Raw genomic sequence first — 20,686 nt, forward strand, 5'->3', positions numbered from 1 at the left:
TTGCAAGACTTAAAAAACAAAAATTAAATCCAGTGTAATCTTTTAAGTTAATCACACACACAAAAAACTAAAGTAATCGTGAAGAGTATCCATGTAGAGTAAAACATAATACCACATAATATGTAAGCATATCAATGAAAACATTGTAAATACAAACAATACTGGATGTCTATTTAAAAACCCCTATTGTACGGACAAAGGATACATTTTTAAAGTATATAATATATAAATCCAGCAAGGGTCACAGAGACACCATCATCACTGCTTTCTTTCCATATAACTTAGGAGCCAGTGTCCCTACTATTCTTCCTTTTCTTTCCCTCTTTGGCTTCGCTGTTGACCTTCTAACCTCCAGCGTATGTGTGCTCAAAAGAATAGAAGGTACAGCCCAAGGCAGATCTTTACAAAAACATGAAGGAAACAGAAAAAGTCTTACCCTTCTTTGATGCTTGGTCAGGCAAACACCAGATCATATTGTTCCATAAAAGAAAGTTGCTGATATTCTTTCCAATTCTGATATGATCACATTTCTACTTTCATCTTAAAAGAATATTTAATAAATGTTGTCTTAGCTCAACTAAAAAAGCCCCTGCTAATCAAAATAAATCACTAAAGGTTCTATAGTACTTTTTATATTAAGTATTTTCAATATACATCTTCTTTATAATTTTCTTAAAATTTCATAGCTGTATAAATTCCTTGTTGAGAAAGAAATGAGTTTAATTTACTAATCATTTTTCTTAAAAAATGTTGTAAAAAACATGGGCAAGTTACACTGCCATCTTGTGGTTAGGAGTTCATTTACAGTGGCAAGGACTTCTGGTATTTCCATTAATTCCACACACAGTATATGTTAAACAAAACAAAACAAAACAAAAAATCCTGTTTGGAAGTTAAGAAAATACATTCTTTATACACCTCCCTAGCTTTCTTATGTTAAAGCTCATTATATTAAAACAAGAAATGGCATTTTGAGTGGCTGCCCCAGATAGATAAATAAAAAGAACTATGCATTTGGCACTCTAGATCTTGCTCACGGAAGCTTGTAATTTACTATTAGGGTATACACACTCTAACCCCGACAATTTAGAGAAACAAAATTATGGAATCTAGGAGTTTCATTTCCACTAGGTAATCTCCAAGACCTAAAAGCAATGAATATGACATTTATGCTAAACTTACCAACGATTTTTGTTTGATCAAGAACTCTAAATTCAAAAGCAAGACCACCACAGAGAAAATAAATATTATAGCAATAAAAATAGTTGTTCCCACCTCTTACTCATATACATAAACTTATTTTCCCATACATAGTTAAGGGTAATTTAATAGAAAAATTAATTCCAAAAACCAGTCATCTACATTTTTCAAATGTATAATTCTCTATCATCTGTGCCAGGCACCTGTTTCAAATATTTTACAATGGCAGGAGCTAATTAGAAGTTACACACTTCTACATCTAACTGTCTGCAGAAAGCTTTTCCTTTTTTTAAGCAAATCACCAAAATTATAGGAAGACAGTGCCATCTATAGGTCTGCACAAGGACAGAATGGTGTTCTATTCAAATGTAACTGTCCACTGCAATACAGTAGCCAACCAAATGCACTGCCCTAGAAGGAAGCTCCAGAATAACTCTGCTCATTATTGAGTCTCTGGAGTGGTACCTATAATTTATTCCAAAGTATTTTAACTTACCTCTACAATCATTCTCCAAATAACAACAACAGCAACAGCCATATCAACAAGAACATAAATAATACTTCCTATAAGTGTATTATTCTGATTTCGATGATCCATAAATATTGATAATTTTCAAGAAATATTAGTTCATTGGCATTTGTCCTCTCTCCTTCTCCCTCCCACTCTCTCTCTCATAATGTAAAACTTTTTGAGCTTAATTCTGCTTTAGGTGTCATTCAATTCTACTGAAACATATATGTCATTATTATTTCTCCAAAGTTATATTCCCCCCATAATAGTCCATTCTAGATTTTACAGACATTCAACTGAATTCACACTGTGTCTCACCTAAAGCGACCAGATTCGTGCAAATGAAAAAGCTCAAAACAAACTTATTTCATTCAACTTAAATTCCCTCCTTTTTCACAGCCAGGCTCACCCAGTCTACTCTGGGGTCGCTCTCACTCCAGTGAATCATTCTGGTATCTTACCTAATTGTATAAGGCTTGTTTAACAACTACCCAAGGATTGGAGCTCAACTCATTCCTAATCAATCACCTGTAGGGAATGCTAGAAAAGAGGTAGCTCTGTCAATGCTGACAGAGTCCCCTGATGGGTGATATGGAGAATTTTATACTCATACTATGGCTGGCATTTAGAGGTCTGGCAAAAAAAAAAAAAACAAAAAAACAAGAAATGGCTGGTTACGCCAAAGGCAGATCTTGATTGTTCATCAATGTGTGAGTTTCTAGAACAGCTATAATCTTTAAACCAGCCTGAAGGAACAGAGGTCTTATAAAGGCAAACCTCTATGGGGTTGCTAGTCTGATTTCTCATTTTGCACACCATGAGGCAGGGTGGGGTATCGGGTAAGAGTAAAAGCTCTAAAAGCAAAGAAAATCGAGTTTGAGTTCATGTTCTGTCACTGGCCTTGAGCAAGTTACTTAATTTCTCTGCGCTTCACTTTCCTCATCCTCAAGAAATTACAAATTATTAACAATAATTTAAGCAAAGTAAGGTGCTTTAAACATAGTAATCATTCAATTAATGTGAGCACTTAAGATTTATCATACTGTTTCCTGTTTGTCTGATCTCAATTATTGACTAGATAACTAGGGAGGATCTATCTAAACCCAAACAAACACCCAGAGAAGGTCACTTGTAACTAGCTAAGTTAACAAAAAGAATGAATGAGAAACACAATTCAAAATAAGGATGAGTACAATGATACAACTAAGAGAAAATGGTATTTGATGATCTGATACTAGTTTCAAAATTTACCTCTGAAACATTACCTTTGAAAATCACGAAAAAACCACATAACTCTTGTTCCCACATTATTTCTTCTTCTTTTTTTTTTATTTATTTTTATTTATTTATTCGACAGAGATAGAGACAGCCAGCGAGAGAGGGAACACAAGCAGGGGGAGTGGGAGAGGAAGAAGCAGGCTCATAGCAGAAGAGCCTGATGTGGGGCTCGATCCCATAACGCCGGGATCACGCCCTGAGCCAAAGGCAGACGCTTAACCGCTGTGCCACCCAGGCGCCCCCCCACATTATTTCTACTGTATAAGTTAGAAATCTGAATCTGGGGGCACCTGGGTGGCTCAGTCATTATGCGTCTGCCTTTGACTTGATGTCATGATCCCAGGGTCCTGGGATCGAGCCCCCCATTGGGCTCCCTGCTCAGGAGGAAGCCTGCTTCTCCTTCTCCCACTCCCCCTGCTGGTGTTCCCTCTCTCGCTGTGTCTCTCTGTCCAATAAATAAATAAATAAAATCTTTTAAAAAAAAAAGAAAAGGAAAGAAAAAAGAAATCTGAATCTGTAGGACACCGAGAAGTTGGAAATATAGATTGGGGAGTTACGTGCAAATCGATAATACTGAAGCCAGAGAGCAGATGGGCTCACTCAGGGAGGTAAGAGTGTATAGAGCAGAGAACTTAGGACCCTGCAGAATGCCAATTTTTGAGGAAAGGGAACGAAGAGAAACCAGCAAAGGAAAGAGCAAAGAAGTGATTGGATGTGAAGAGGGGAGTAATAATCAACTGTAGAGACGACTTTAAAGAGAAAAATTGGTCAGAGTGTGAAATTTTACAAAGATTAGGCAAAATTAAGAATGAAAACTGGTAGTTAACAGTTTAACAGAAAGCTAAAGACTGATATGCCAGTTATAGGAGGTTGGAAACTGAGCGAAGAACTCTTCACAAAGGTTGGCAATGAAAGGAAGAGAAACGTAGGACCATAGCTTGAGATATGGAACATGAATTTGAGAATCACAATATGAAGAAAAAAAAGTGTGGGTTGAACTGTGTTCCCCAAAAAGATATGTTCAAGTCCTGAACCCTAGTATGTGACCTTATTTAGAAATAGGGTCTTTACAGATGTAATCAAGTGAAGACAAGGTCATACCAGATTAGAGTGCACCCTAGTCCAATGATATAAAAAGAGGGAAATTTGGACGGATAAAGAGACAGATGGGAAGAGAAAGCCATGTGATGACAGTCAAAGAACACAATGATTCTTAGCAACTACCAGAAGCTGAGAGAAGCATGGACCAAATTCTCCTTTGCTGCTTCCAGAAGGAACCAGCCCTGCCCACACTCTGATTTCAGACTTCTAACAGCCAGTCCTGTATGACAATAAGTTCCTGTTATTTTAAGCCATCCAGTTTGTGGTACATTGTTCAGACAGCCCTAGCAAACTAATACAAGGGATCAAAAGATACAGATCTAATAAAATACTTAGAATGTGTATAAGCCATGATCACATCAAAGTATGGAAATAATTGGCACAAACATAATAATTTAAAACCAAAAGGAAAAGAAATTGGTAAGAAAAATCAGTTAAAATCTAGAACAATTAAGAATCTCATAGGTTGGGGCACCTGGCTGGCTCAGTCATTAAGCATCTGCCTTTGGCTCAGGGCATGATCCCAGGATCCTGGGCTCGAGCCCCGCATCGGGCTCCCTACTCTTCTGGGAGTCTGCATCTTCCTCCCCCACTCCCCCTGCTTGTGTTCCTTCTCTCGCTGGCTGTCTCTCTCTGTCAAATAAATAAATTTTTAAAAAAATTAAAAAAAAAAAGAATCTCACAGATGTCACTTAACCTAGTTTCATTTATTAAGATATCACCTACTTAAACCATCAAGATGTTTGAAAATGATTTGTGCACCTCTTTGCATTTTGGGGAGCTGGAACAAAAGATGATATATAAATTTAAAAAACTATCATAGACCTCTCACTCAGAAGGTGGCAGACATTTTAGACCTGAAGATAATTTTTTCACTTCATTTACCAAATGATTACAATACAAGAAAATATTGCTAAAGGAAAGTAATGTTGCAAATATTCATTGTCTGATGACTTGAACCTCAGCATACTTTTCTCTCTTCAGAGTAGGACCCTAAGAATATATTCCACGGCTTAAGCTTCTGATATTTATTCATTATTACAGTCAACATACATTTCTGAGCATCTACTATGCTCTACCTAAAACACCAGGTTCTCAGTGGCTCTGAGATGTTGTAGTCAAGACTGGGAAGGGAAAGCAGCACACAGGCAAAGGAGATGAGGAAGTGCTTGTTTAACAAGACATTCCTAAAATGTTCTGTTAAAGTTGATTCATGTTTTTATGTCAACTGAATCATGTACCCACATATTATATTTATGCTTTTAAGATGTCTTTCATTAAAATAAATAAGTAAATAAGGATGAAATTTAGTTTGTAAATAAATATTGTAGATATTCAATATTTAAAAATAATTAAATAAATGTCTTTCACTGAAGGACAGTAAAATAAATCCTTTGAAATATGGTTATGCAATTCATATTTTGTTCTTGCTTAAATTCATATTTTTGAGAACTAGATTTTCTTTAAGAGAGACAAGATAGAGCTACCCTATGACCCAGCAATTGCACTACTACATATTTATCCAAAGGATACAAACATAGTGATTTGAAGGGGCACCTGCACCCCTATGCTTATAGCAGCAATGTCTACAATACCCAAACTAAGAAAGAGCCCAGATGTCTATCAACAGATGAATGAATAAAGATGTGGGGTATACACACATACACACACACACACACACACACACACACACACACAAACAGTAGTATATAACTCAGCCATCAAAAAGAATGAAATCTTGCCATTTGCAATGACGTGGCTGGAACTAGACAGTATTATGTTAAGTGAAATAAATCAGTCAGAGAAAGAAAAATACCATCATTTCACTCATCTGTGGAACTTAAGAAACAAAACAGATGAACACAGGGAAAGGGAAGGAAAAATAAAATAAGATAAAAACAGGGAGACAAATCATAAGAGACTCTAAACTATACGAAACAAACTGAGGGTTGTTGGAGGGGAGGTGGATGGGGGGATGGGGTAACTGGGTGATGGGCACTTGAAGTGATATGCACTGGGTGTTGTATGCAGCTGACGAATCACTGAATTTTACTTCTGAAACTAATAATACAGTATACATTAATTAAATTGAATTTAAACACAAATTTTAAAAAGAGACAGGACACACTTTAATTAAAATGCATCTTTTAACAATATTTTATAATTAATTTGAGCAGTAGAGTTGCTTCCTCCTATGCAGTTGAAATAAGGGGAATTTTTCCTCCCTAATTACCCAGATAATGGGTTCCAGCTTCCCTTTGATGTTCCTAAAGGCTCACCTGTTTCACTACAACCTGCTATTTATTATCAAACAATTGCATTTTTCCCAAGTTCTGAAGTTCGAAAGGTGCCATTTATCCAAATCACATGTGTGTCCCCTTTGCATCCATTCTGAAAAAGACTTTTCCTTGATCAAAATTTTAACCTTGATTACCCCCCAGTGCATCACCCCTTTTATTACTTAGCCCAAATTAAAGTTCACAGGACTACTAGTATACATACCGCCTGTTAAGGTACTTTTTTTAAAGCTATATTTTAACTACTATGGGTTAAAGCAAAAAAAGGTAGAAATCTTGAAAAAATGAAGATACATAAGATATATAAGATGAGGAGTTTAAAAAATAAGATCTGAAATTATTCAGTACCATTTTAGTTACCTTTTTAGGTTGAAAGCCTTGACTCTCTGCCATCAGTATATTGTGCATTTTACCTATACTTTCAATAGTTAACTTCCCAGAGACCTATCTATGAATCCCAGGCTTCTTTCCCCCTAAAAAAAGGTTTTTCATTTCACTTTCTCATTTGACCTCTTGAAGGTGATTAATGAGACAAACTGCACAAAGTACTGGAACTGTGTCTACTGCAAACTTGGAAAACTTGTTTCCAGAATACTTTGACTACACAATTTGACTAAAATATCTCCAGGCAGACACACAAAATAAAACCTGTAATTGGAGATGTGATGGGGATGTGTGCCTACAGGATATAAGAAACTAGGGTGGGGCTGGAGAGGAGCCTGAAAATTTTGGGAAATAAATCAGTGTCCTGCATGAATGGTGATCATGTAAGAGATATAAGGAGGGAAAATGCTGTAGGAAGTTCTCTGAGTGGCACTGGCAGACTTCTGGGAATATGAGTATGAGATTCTGGGAGACAGGAGGAGAAGGGTCTTAGAGACTCCGCTGTGCAAGGGAATTCAGTGTGGACAAGGCCTAGGCATACCCTCAGGAGGGACCCTGACAGGCTCTGGTGAGAGTAGGGTCTCTCAGGGATCCAAAACGACTTGCCAGAGGCCCTGGAAAACTCTGAAGTTAGAGGCAAAAGCCCAATGAGAACTTAGGGAGAATACCCATCTGAGTAAGCCTAAAAGGCTTCTATATGACATGGGAAATAAGAACCCCGGGAGGTTTGGAAACACATGGAAGAACCCAAACTGGTTATTAAGGAGAATGGGAGGGTCTGAGGTAAAGCTAAGTTCCTGTCTCCAAGGAAGAGATGTGCATAGAAGGGAAACTTCCTGGAGCCCTACTGGTGAGCAGACAAGGTAATGATGTGAAATACTGAGGCTTAAGGGACCTTGGGAACTCTAGCAAGTTTGGGGGGAATTATGTCAGTATTGTTAGGTTGCTACCAACCCCCTTGGTCATTGTGAGAAATAGAAAAAGATGTCCCAGAACCGTATGATCCTCTCAATAGATGCAGGAAAAGCATTTGGCAAAGTACTGCATCCTTTCCTGATTAAAACTCTCCACAGTGTAGGGATAGCGGGAACATACCTCCATATCATAAAAGCCATATATGAAAAGCCCATAGCAAATATCATTCTCAATGGGGAAAAACTGAGAGCTTTTCCCCTAAGTTCAGGAACATGGCAGGGATGTCCACTATCACCACTGATGTTCAACACAGTACTAGAAGCCCTAAGCTCAGCAATCAGACAACAACAATAAAAAAAAATAAATAAAAGGCATCCAAATTGGCAAAGAAGAAGTAAAATTCTCATTCTTCGCAGATGACATGACACTCTATGAGGAAACCCAAAAGACTCCACCCCAAAATTGCTAGAACTCATATAGGAATTCAGTAAAGTGGCAGGATATAAAATCAATGCACAGAAATCAGTTGCATTTCTATACACTAACAATGAGACAGAAGAAAGAGAAATTAAGGAATCGATCCCATTTACAATTACGCCAAAACCCATAAGATATCTAGGAGTAGACCTAACCAAAGAGGCAAGATCTTTACTCAGAAAACTACAGAACACTCATGAAAGAAATTGAGGAAGACACAAAGAAATGGAAAAGAAACAAACAAACAAACAACAAAACCATGCTCATGGATTGGAAGAACAAATAGTTAAAATGTCTATGCTACCTAGAGCAATCTATACATTCAATGCAATCCCTATCAAAATACCATCAACTTTTTTCACAGAGGTGGAACAATCCTAAAATTTTTATGGAACCAGAAAAGACACCAAAGCCAGAGGAATGTTGGAAAAGAACACTAAAGCTGGAGACATCACAATTCTGGACTTCAAGCTGTATTACAAAGCTGTAATCATCAAGAGAGTATGGTACTGGCACAAACACAGACACAAAGATCAATGGAACAGAACAGAGAACCCAGAAATGGACCCTCAACTCTTTAGTCAACTAATCTTTGACAAAGCAGGAAAGAATATCCAATGGAAAAAAGACAGTCTCTTCAACAAATGGTGTTGGGAAAATTGGGCAGGTACATGCAGAAGAACGAAACTGGACCATTTCCCTACACTACACACAAAAATAGACTCAAAATGAATGAAGGACATAAATGTGAGACAGGAATCCATCAAAATCCTAGAGAACACAGGCAGCAACCTCTGTGACTTTGGCCACAGCAACATCTTGCTAGACACGTCTCCAAAGGCAAGGGAAACAAAGACAAAAATGAACTATTGGGACTTCATCAAGATAAAAAGCTTTTGCACAGCAAAGGAAACAGTTGACAAAACCAAAGACAACCAACAGAATGGGAGAATGTATTTGCAAATGTCTTATTAGATAAAGGGCTAGTATCCAAACTCTATAAAGAACTGATCAAACTCAACACCCAAAGAATAAATAATCCAATCAAGAAATGGGCAGAAGACATGAACAGACATTTCTCCAAAGAAGACCTACAAATAGCCAGCAGACACATGAAAAAACGCTCAACATCACTCGGCATCAGAGAAATACAAATTAAAATCACAGTGAGACACCCCCTCAAACCGATCAGAATGGCTAAAATTTACAAATCAGGAAACCACAGATGCTGGCGAAGATATGGAGAAAGGGAAACTCTCTTATACTGCTAGTGGGAATGCAAGCTGGTACAACCACTCTGGAAAACAGATGGAGGTTCCTCAGAAAGTTGGAAATAGAGCTACCCTATGACCCAGCCATTGCACTACTGGGTATTTACCCCAAAGATAAAAATGTAGTGATCTGAAGGGGCACTCAATGTTTATAGCAGCAATCTCCACAATAGCCAGACTATGGAAAGGGCCCAGATGTCCATCGGCAGATGAATGGATAAAGAAGATGTGGTATATATAGGAATATTACGCAGCCATCAAAAAAATGAAACCTTGCCATTTGCAATAACGTGAATGGAACGTCGTGGGGTATCATGCTAAGCGAAATAAGTCAATCAGAGAAAGACAATTATCATATGACCTCACTGATATACAGAATTTAAGAAACAAAACAGAGGATCATAGAGGTAGGGAGGGAAAAATAAAACTGATGAAAACGGAGACAAATCATAAGAGACTCTTAATCTTAGGAAACAAACTGAGGGTTGCTGGAGGGGAGGGTTGTTGGAGGGTGGGGGGATGGGGTAACTAGGTGAGGGACATTAAGGAGGGCAGGTGATGTAATGAGCGCTTGGTGGTACATAAGACTGATGATTCACAGACCTACACCTCTGAAACTATTATATGTTAATCAAATTTAAATTAAAAAATAAGTAAATTTAAAAAAAGAAAAGAAAAAGGTGTCCTTACTCCCCCAGATGGATACATCTCTACTCTAGGATACATGGATTATGAATCATCATGGGCTAGATTTCAGCTCCCACTTGCTCCAGTGGCCAGAGTCCTTTTTCAGTATACAATGTGCCCAACTGCACATTCAGGCCCCAGATGGACTGAGAATTTTCTTTTGGCTAAAAGCTAATCTTGCACCCATGCATATGAAATTATTTAGAAAGAGAAACACACTATTTAGCAGAAAGTCTGTAAGAATTGTATTTGTAGATAAAAAACCTCTTTTAAGGGATGTAAACTCATAAGAAATATGGAAATCTAAGGGACAGTAGGCTTAATTTGATCTCTCCAAATCCTAAAAATGTCTCACAATGGAAATAATACCCTCCTTGTCCCTCTCCTACCCTGATTTCCTACAGAAATGGTTGCATGCTAGTGCAACCATAGGCAAATTAATTAGGCCCTCTGTGCATCAGTCTTCATCCTGGAGTTGTGATGAGGATTAAACATGTTGATACATGTAAAGCTTAGAACTGAGTTTACCATTTAGTATTTATTCAATAAATGTTAGTTATTTTGATTATTTGTTACATTCACACGTTAATGAAAATGTTAAGCTGGATGAGGCTGTAGAGGCTATCTGGGAAACATTCATGCAGAAAACAGTTTTCAAGCTTGGCCTTGGAAAATAGGTAGGATTTCAATAGGTAGAGAAAATAAGAGGAGGACATTCCAGGCATCGTGAATACAAGTGCAAAGGTACTGGTAACATTCAAGTACGGCAAACAGATCTATTTAGCAGAAACTGAATGGCACGAGTAGGAGAGGAGTGGTAAATAAGACGGACAACTAAACTGGGAGCATATAATCAAGTGTGCAGAATGCATTCTCTCTCTGGTCAGCAATGAAAACCAAGAATGTTTTAACTTGTAATCCTCTGCCAATCTGGTTCCCCTCTATAAATTATAATCTCTTTTCCTCAAAGGTCTTCTAATGCAGTGCTACTAAAACTGGAAAGTGCAGATGAAAGACTTGGAGTCCTTCCTATAATGCAGATTCTGATATGGCAGATCCGGAGTGATGCCTGAGATCCTACATTTTAAACAAGCTTCCAGGTGCTACCATGTGCCTGAGGCTGTTCATCCATGGGCCACATGTTGAGCACCAAGCGTGTAATCCAATGGCCTCTTGTCATTCTCATCCTTACCCCTCCTGCAGTGTTTGGATTTGTTGATCTTCCTGAAGTTCTCATCATTGGTTTATATTCTTTCACGTGAATCTTAGACGATTAGTTGAAGCTGAAAATGCAGACTAGAAGCCTGCTCTGTAAAACTTCAATTCATATGGACTTGCCTTGAGCATAGCTTTCATCATATAAAACAAAGTTGCCATTGGTAACAATAACTTTATATATTAGGTATAGCTACAAGCTCAAGGCCAGTCTTTAGATGTATACTGTCAGTGCATCAATCTCTTTGGTCTTTCAAATACAAATATCACAAACCATCTTTTAATGAAAGACAGACATATATTGTTATGGAAGTCATCTATTGCCCATCTCATGATGTGTCTGGCTTCTCTGGAAAATAAACCTCCCCTGAAATCCCCATGCTCACTGCTGCCCCACATATCCACACGGGCAGTGGCTACAACTGATTGGTGCAGAGGTGGGCCCCTGTCCAAAACTGGGTTATCTTGAGTCTTTTCCATGATTTTACACAAGAACTGAAAAAAAAAAAAATCAAGTCAGTCTCTCACTGTCTCAACAGAAGTCAAGATCATGTAAATTCAAGGGCTGTTAGGAACCACACTCTGTCATGTAGAGGGAAGAGCAAAAAACAGCAGTCATTTGTAAGAAAAAAAGACTGATGAAGGCACCAGGACAGCACAGGGAAATAGCTCCCCAGCCCGGCATGCTGACAACCTTGTACATCTCCATATAACCCTATAGGCAGGGCTAGGCCACAGTCTGATCTGAGTCTTGGCAGAATGCCCTGTGACTTCCTCTGCCCTAAGGGAAGATAAGCAGACTGGTGAGGAAGAGCTGAGAAGCGGTTTCTCCCGTTATCTTATGGAAGACTGCCATAAGGCCATTTCTCATCTATCTCCCTAGTTTCAGTTGAACACAAGAAAAGTGACCCACCACTCATACCGTATATCATCTGGCCTCTCTAGTTTGGTGTCATCCATGGAATAAGGGACACAGGGAACTGACACCATAATGACTTGCTTTTCCTGTCATTATAAGTAATTAGCTGTCTGAATCCATTTGGGTATGGCAAGCCGTCCTAACAACTGTATTAGCATTACCTGTGACCCTGTGGTTCACCACCACCCTGCTGCCTTGGAAATGCTTTAACCATTTGACAAAGTGAGGATGGGTACGAGATGGCAAGAATTCACTTCCTGAGTTCCTCTCAGTGTTCTAGCTCCTGATTCCAGTCTCTTCCAGGAATGCATCAAGACCTTGAACTCCATGAGATACCCTGGTTATTTCTCCAATAAACATCCCCAGCTTTTTTTTCCCCCTTAAGAAAGCCAGAATGTATTTTTGACCTTTCCCCTCAAAAGGTCATATAATACACACACAGAGGTGTTGCATTTGATAACATTATCAGTAATGAGAGCTCCAGCACTAGAGATTCAAATGCATTTTCTATATTTATTAAAATTCTACCTCTCTTGTATATTAGTTTCTTTTTGCCCCTGGACCTGTAAATGTAATATGATTAGTCTGCATTTATTAAAGTCCAATATAAGATCTTATGAAAATGTTATTGCCCAAGTAGAATCATCATACTATGATGAAAGTATAAATTATTCTCATCATTTATCAGTAATTCCATAGTACTAAATATATAACTCAACTACACTGTTTAATTTACCTTAGAAATGTACTAATCTTCATTCAGATTAGTTACAACTGTAAGAACATGATAGAATCACATATTATATCTGTGCCAAATATTTATTATCCAACAAAACAGTGTAAGTAGGATTACAGTTTGATCTATTCTTAACATCCCTTGAATTTAGCTGCGTCTAGTATACAGCATGATCGTCTAAGCCAAATACAGATGCTTCTGAATCATTAGTCATAGGTTAGGATGTTCATCAATCAGCCTTATTCTCCTATTGGGACAGCTAAGTTTTCTTTGATCACGGTCATGGACTCTGAATCAACTGAGCCAGGGACAGCTGACAGAGTCTTGGACATTGTGAAATTAGCCAAAATGGTGAGTAAATTGGTGAAAATTCATCATCACTACAGGGAAACGACTAAAAAAAGCAGACAGTGGGACCACTACCGTCATAATTACGGATGGACAAAGCACAATCACATATAAGAGATGAATGTCTTGGTTGCCATGTTAACGAAATATCATCTTTGGGAAAGTGTACAGACTGTAATTGATACATTTGGCTGCGTGTGGTACTCCTGAGATGCAAGTGGTTCATGACATAATGATAACTAGTCATAATTTATAATAGGCCTTTATAAAAAGTCCAAGTTTGAAAATAAATTTGACTAGTCGATGTTAAACATTGGCCATCTAGTCACTCTCTTTATATGATTTACTAGAGTTGCCACAGTGTAACTTATTAAGAGACTACCTACATTTAGAAAAATGTTTTATGGTGATGAGTGAATTACAGTAACTATACATTTATAATAAAAATGCCTCACAGTTATGAAAAATTAAATTTTCAATCAACTCATAATTTGTTTTAAAATATCTTTAACACACATTCACACAACGTAATCTCACGGGTTACTAACATTCTCTAGCCACACTTTGTTCCCACAAATTTTTTCTGATGGTTTTTTTCCCCACAGCATAACGCTCCATAAACTAACGTGAGCCGAATATACCAAAGGTGCTGATATGTGTTAACATACGCATTTAATTTTAATATGCCTATTTAAGGCACGAATAGCCCCAAGGAAGCGCAGTCTGCATCCAGAAGAGCTGAGGTATGTACTTAAATGAGCGAGGCAGCAGTTACGTAAGACCTGAATTACCCAGAAGGCGGCTACAACTGAGAGCAAAACTAAGTCTGACAGAAACCGGATCCTCTCAAGCAAAGTAGCCCGCTCCGCATAAAGGCCTCCTCCAAGTTGCAGGCCTTGGGGCTGCCCCGCTCGCTTTCCAGGCTAGGGCACGGGAGGCGGGGCGCGGGCGAGCGGCGGCGCCGGGGACTTGACCTGGGGCACCCGGCGTCCGCCGTCCGCTCCCGGCCTCCTTTGCTCTCCCGTTCGGCGGGCTCGGGCGCTACGCCCGCGGCGCAGAATTCAGGGGAGAAACTTCGGTAGGGAGACTCGTCTGAGGAAAGTTTTCGGGACACGCGAAGGAAAAAGCAACTGGCCCGCGGCGGGGCGGGGCGGGGCGGGGCGACCTTACCAGCGGAACCACCGGCCAGGATCTGGCGAGAAGCCTCTTTCACGAAGCCGGCGTCGGGCTTGGCGGACATCTTCGCAAAGCCGGGACAACCGAATGGGCCGCGATGAGTGGGCGAGCTCGCCGGCCTCGCTGCCGGGCCTGTAGAAATTCCTCTGATCGAGAGAACCGGCGCTGAGTAGGTCCTTGCGCCGAATGACTCCCCGTGAGGCGGCAATCCGGCGACTGCTCGGAGGCGGCAATCCGGCGACTGCTCGGAGGCGGCGGCTCAGGGCGCAGACTCGGTGCGTGCTCTCCGGTGGGTCCGAACCTGCCCGTTGCACCCCTTCGAGGGCTCTCTGTCGCCCCTGCTAGGCCCCGTGGGCTCCAAGAAGGACCCCGGCGGAAAGAAGACTCGCGGATGCGTTTGGGTTGGCGGCCCGCGGTGGGTCGGGTTTGGTCTCCTAGATTGGCGCCCACGCGCTTCCCTATCAGGAGCCTCCTGCAGTTAGTCAAGCGGGACGCGCTGCCTCTGATAACGCTGGCAAAGAAGAGAGCCCAGCCTTGCGGCGCGGCGGGGCCGGCCCTTGCCCTCCGGGCAAGCCAGCGCTCCGCGAGGTTCTGAAGGACCAACCGGTGAACATGTCCTTTGCAGTTAGCTGTGCTGCGGCTGTGGGTTATTGAGACCAACTCGGAGCAAAGCCAGTTTGCAGTTATCGTACAATTAAATCAATGTAGTTCTTTACAAAGAAATGGTTCTGACTTAAGGGAGCTTATCACACCTCAGAAACTTGAGTTTTGTTTACTGAAAGACCAAAATAAAGAAGGGGCCTTGTTACAAAGAAGTCTCTTCAGTACTTCACGTCAGTGTTGCTCCAAGTATGAGCTTAAGATCCAGCAACATAAGAGTAATGTGAGGGTTTGTAAGAAAGGCAAACTCATGGCCCCACCCCTATCGACTGAATCAGAATCTCTGGATATAGGGCTCAGAAACCTGTGTTAATTTAGTAAGTTCTTCAGTGCTTGTTAAGAACGTTAAATTTTGTCAACCACAGAGCTAAATAATCAAGGAATATTAAGGAACTATCAGTGTATTCTTTCTATAAAAACATTTCATTTTTCGTACCAGCCCTTTAGGATATTTGGCAAAACGTATTAATTTATACAATTTTTAAACCGCAAGTTACAAATGCTATGTAGAAGAGACACAATATTATGAAATTTTAGAAAAATACTTGCCACACCCCTAACAGGTAGGAAATGATACCAGAAAAAGGTTGAATGAGAGGATTTGGAACCCCTATTGTCATATTATTTCTTAAACATTGTATTTAATACTAAATACATTCAGTTTGAACCACATAGACTTGCCAGTTTTGAAAACCAAAAACAGTTGAATATCAGGAATGTAATATGGTTAAAACTTAATATATATGCTTTCCAATTAAATGTGCAAAATATAATAATTAGTTTCATATTTTGTTTTTATTTCTGAGGCTGAGCTGTTAAAAGCTGTTATTAATGATATCTGATGGGCAAAATTGTTGAAAGTAAGGAAGTGAGTAGACTTGCTGCTTGTGGATCAGATAGGCAAAAATAAATTTTCTCATATCTGATTAAATATTTGACTAAAATTACTAAGTTTGAAATGTTTACCAAGAAATAGTTTTCAGAAATTTTTGCTGTTTAGCTAAAGTAAAAGCTTTTGAGGAATGTTTCAGTCTTTTACTAATTAAATTTGAGGTCTTGAGTGCAATACAGAATCATTTATTCAACAAATTATATATCTATTATATACTGAGCACTAAAATTAGAATTTCAGAGCTCATAGAAAACATTTCCCTCATATTCCAATGAGGAAACTGAGTTTCCCAGGGTCATGCCATGAGTTAATAATATTGCTGGGATTTGATTCCAGATTCCCTCTTTTTTTTTTTTTTTTTTAAGATTTTATTTATTTGATAGAGATAGAGACAGCCAGCGAGAGAGGGAACACAAGCAGGGGGAGTGGGAGAGGAAGAAGCAGGCTCATAGCAGAGGAGCCTGATGTGGGGCTCGATCCCACAACGCTGGGATCACGCCCTGAACCGAAGGCAGCCGCTTAACCGCTGTGCCACCCAGGCACCCCCAGATTCCCTCTTCTAATTGCAACAGGATTGTGGATTTAAATCTTAGCCACAGGCCAAACTACATTCTGTCACACAGAAACCTAAAATAATTAAATGCCCCCCCAATTAATTTCATTTATTCATATATATAAGTGGAGAATTTTTTAAGGTTAAAAAAAGTGTCACAACTATTGAACCCCAAGGCATACACTGAACCAAATTCTACATTCATTCCTTGAAAGCTTCCCTATGTGCTGGCAATGTGACACTTAAAATCCCTGGCGGAGCATATAATCTAATGGAAGAAATCCCACCATATTACAATATAAGTGAAATTTTGTCTTCCCTAGATTATTTCAGGAAATACAATCATATTCCCAGGTCAAGACTTAAAAATAGCCTTTTTTTGTCCAGTCAGATCAGTGTAAAGATAGACTTTTAACCAATTCTATGAGTACCTTAGTCTCTGAATATCTTATCCTGAGGAGGTGAGTGCAGATTGGTGGCCTCACTAAGACCTCAGTCTCTCAACACCTGTAAATTCAGTGAGAAGACTCTCCTAGACATAGTTCCAAATATCATTAAAAAATTGCTACCAATTTTTAACCTCTTTGGGCTAGCACCGATTTTTTTTTTTTTTAGTTAAAAAAAAGCAAAGCCTGATATCACATGTAATCTAATCCTATACCTCTAGAATAGTTGAGGATATAGGGTCTAGGTATAAGAATGTTCTGAAGCTTGGGAGTCAGGCAGTATCGATCCAGAGTCAACAAATACCCACTGTGCTGAGAGCTCTGATTATGGGATGTATCTTTTATCTGCAACCGAATTTGCCTGTGACCTGTATTGAAATGCTGCAAGATTTAGCACTGAGAGAAAAAAAAGTAAAATTTATTTGACCTACTATTTCAGAAACCCTAGACTGAATCCATCACAATTACTCTTTCTATTATTATTTTATATAATGCTGTAATGTCCTGATATTAGAGCAAAACTGTCATGCTTATATTTTTATTTTACTTTTTAAAGATTTATTTATTTATTTATTTATTTATTTATTTATTTGAGAGAGAGTGAGAGACCCTGCATGCAGGCGGTGGGGGGGGATGGAAAAGGAGAGAGATTCTTAAGCAGACTCCCTGCTGAGCATGGAGCCCTACACAGGTCGGGATCTCACAACCCTGAGATCATGATCTGAGCTGAAACCAAGAATTGGATGTTTAACCAACTGTACCACCCTGGCACCCCAAGCTTATATTTTTACATTATTGATTATTTAGCTAATCTTGGTTGAGAACTACATAATTAAAGTATTGATTTATCTATCAGTTTCCAGAATGGCTAGAAACTAAACTGCCAGGAGCCTTAAAATCCTCACTAAACTTAAATTTCTGACAATTTATTCAGTGTTTTTTTGGAATAAGGTTTTTGTATTGGGTCCTTAGATCAGCTACTACTGTTCAAGACCAAAATAATAGTGGTTAAATAAGATACAAATTTATTTTTCCTCTTATGCAAGCCCAGTTGTAAACTATGAATAAGGTTCCAGCCAGCAGAAGGAGGAGAAAGATAAGGGTAAAGGGGGCCCTGGAAATTACAGAGATCTCATTGGTCAGAACTTGGCCATAAGGGGTCTAAGGGAAATTGGGAAAGGTAGTATTTTGCTGTGTGTCAATGAGTGTAGGAAAAAAACAAAAACATTATGGAAGAAGGGGAAGAACATATTGGGAAACAATCAGCAGTATCTGCCACTTTGGGGAAAAGTTTAGGAATGAAGAGCTATATTTTAAAATGACAGTATTTGCTCATTTTGAAAAATTTAGTTTTCCTCAAATTTAAAGTTTACTTCAGCAGTGTCTAACTAGAAAATACAATATAACCCTGTAGTACTTGTACTATGATGGGACCCACATTTTGAAATACCGTTCATTGAAAGATACAGAGCCACTGTAGGTCCATAGATTCTTTTATTTAGGTGCAGAATTTGGCACACATAGAGTCCATCCATGGAATAGGGTGGAAAGTTGGAAAGAGTGGTTTGTGGACACAAGAGTAAGAAATCTTGATGGAAAGAAGAGATTATAACTCTTGAACTATTTAAAAGATCTATTATTTCATAATATTCTTTTACAGAAGTATTAAAAGTACCAAAGAAATGCTATTTGCAAGTGAAAGACCGGCTTTAAAATTTGTGGGTCTGATTATCACTGCACTAAGCTCTAACTGGCTTATAACTTACAAATACCAAGGTATCATATTATTTTTTAGGACTTAGGTTCTGGTGCATTAGATTTTCCCATCATCTAATAGAGCATTTCTAAATTCCAAGGGACTTTAGTGAACAGTATGAACAAAATAATTACTTGGGAAACTTTTTTTAATATTTTGTGATATAATAGGAACAACACTTAGAGGTCATTTATATAACAGAATTCTGTTATTAGGGACATAGCTGGGAACCTAGAAGTTAAGGCCTCTAAGCAGTCAACATGCAGAAATTGATACACTTTGATGCTGGGATCTTCCCAGGCCTTCCTGTAGAACTAGTTTTAGACCCAATTCTAAAAATGTCGGTAGGGTGGTTATCTAATATCTTGGTTCACGGCAGATTAGAAAGAAGAAATTAAAAGAGAATTGGGAATGGGGAAATCAGGGAGATTCTAGAAAAGTGTACAGCAACCTGCAAGTTTCCAGTCATATTCAGCCTGCCAGGCAAATTGGAATAATGACAACCTTCATTTAATGCTTATTTGTAACCCATTATCTTGTTCACAATATCCCTGTGACAGAAATATTCTTATCCTCATCTTATACTGGCAAGTTAAGTAACTTGCCTGAAGTCACAATGAATATTTGAGGTATTATTTAAACTTAAGTATGTATAATTTAGGAGGCCTCTTTCTGAATCACTAGCTATGTTGTTATTATGTTCTAATTTTTATTTCAGCTTTTCTATCCATACAAAAAAATCAAAATGTGAAATTATTCAGAGTAAGTAACTTGTAGCATTCTTGACTTTGGTAAACAATGAATTGATAAGCTAGATCAGGAATTTTATATATCTGAAGTTAGAAAAGCACTAACTTCAATGTCACAAATTGCATATGTGAGAATGGAGTGAATTTTCTGTTTATTAAGTCAGGGTCATCTCAGCAGTGGCACCATTAACATTTGGGGCCACATAATTCTTTGTTGTGGGAGTCTGTCCTGTGCAATGCAGGATATTTAGCAGCATCCCTAGCCCGTACCCATTAGCTGCCAATAGCTTCTCCATCCCCAGTTGTGACAACCAGAAATGTCTCCAGACGTTACTAACTGTTCCCTCCAGGACAAAAGTGTCCTTAGTGGAGAATCACTGGTTTAAGTAAAAGAGCTCATATAAGTGAAGCCTATTTTATCTTTTTAGAATCACAGGATGACAAACCTGGAAGAGACTTTAATTGATTCCTCATTTGACAGTTTAGGAGACTGAGGTGGGAAGGGCAGAGGGAGAGAGAATCTTAAGCAGGCACTACAGGGTGCTCCATCCTACAAGCCTGAGATCGTAACCTGAGTTGAAATCAAGAGTCAGACATTTAACCGACAGAGCCACCCAGGTGCCCCAACAGTGGCTGTTCTATTTTATATATCCAAAGAAATGTAAAGCCTTCCTACTTCTCCACATTTCTCCCAAACTTATTTTCATATATATTTTTTAAAATTATAGCCATCCCAGTCTGTGTGAGGAGGTGGTATCACATTGTGGCTTTAATTTCCATTTCCTCAATGGCCAATGAAATTGGCTGTCTTTTTCACATGCTTTTGGCCATTCGTATATCTTCTTTGGAGAAATATTTATTCAAGTTTATTGCTCATTTTTTATTAGGTTGTCTTCGTTACTGTGTTGTAAGAATTCTTTATGTATTCTGGATATTAAACTCATCAGATATATGATTTGCCAATATTTCTTCCATTCTGTGAGTTTTTACTTTCTTGATAATGTCCTTTGATGCACAAAAGCTTTTAATTTTGATGAAATCCAATTTATCTATTTGTTCTTTTGTTGTTTATGTGTCAAACTAAGAATCCACTGCCAAATTCAAGGTAATAAAAA

The 20,686-nt window shown here is 38.7% G+C and overlaps 1 protein-coding gene across 4 annotated transcripts in view; it reads right to left on the reverse strand.

Annotated features, from left to right (window-relative positions):
• The window catches only part of SLC25A21 (solute carrier family 25 member 21), a 479,253-nt gene extending 464,094 nt beyond the window's left edge, over positions 1-15,159 (reverse strand). The window contains exon 1 of one of the 4 annotated variants that reach the window (XM_034648650.1): positions 14,510-15,159. In XM_034648650.1, coding sequence (XP_034504541.1) covers positions 14,510-14,579 — 70 coding nt within the window. In that variant the 5' untranslated portion in view covers positions 14,580-15,159. The remainder of the gene's footprint in view (positions 1-14,509) is intronic. The other 3 variants (XM_034648645.1, XM_019806189.2, XM_034648648.1) reach the window with 3 other exon arrangements.
• Between the last annotated feature and the right edge of the window lie 5,527 nt (positions 15,160-20,686).

The sequence above is a fragment of the Ailuropoda melanoleuca genome, chromosome 20 (genome assembly GCF_002007445.2).
Source record: "Ailuropoda melanoleuca isolate Jingjing chromosome 20, ASM200744v2, whole genome shotgun sequence".
NCBI lineage: Eukaryota > Metazoa > Chordata > Mammalia > Carnivora > Ursidae > Ailuropoda > Ailuropoda melanoleuca.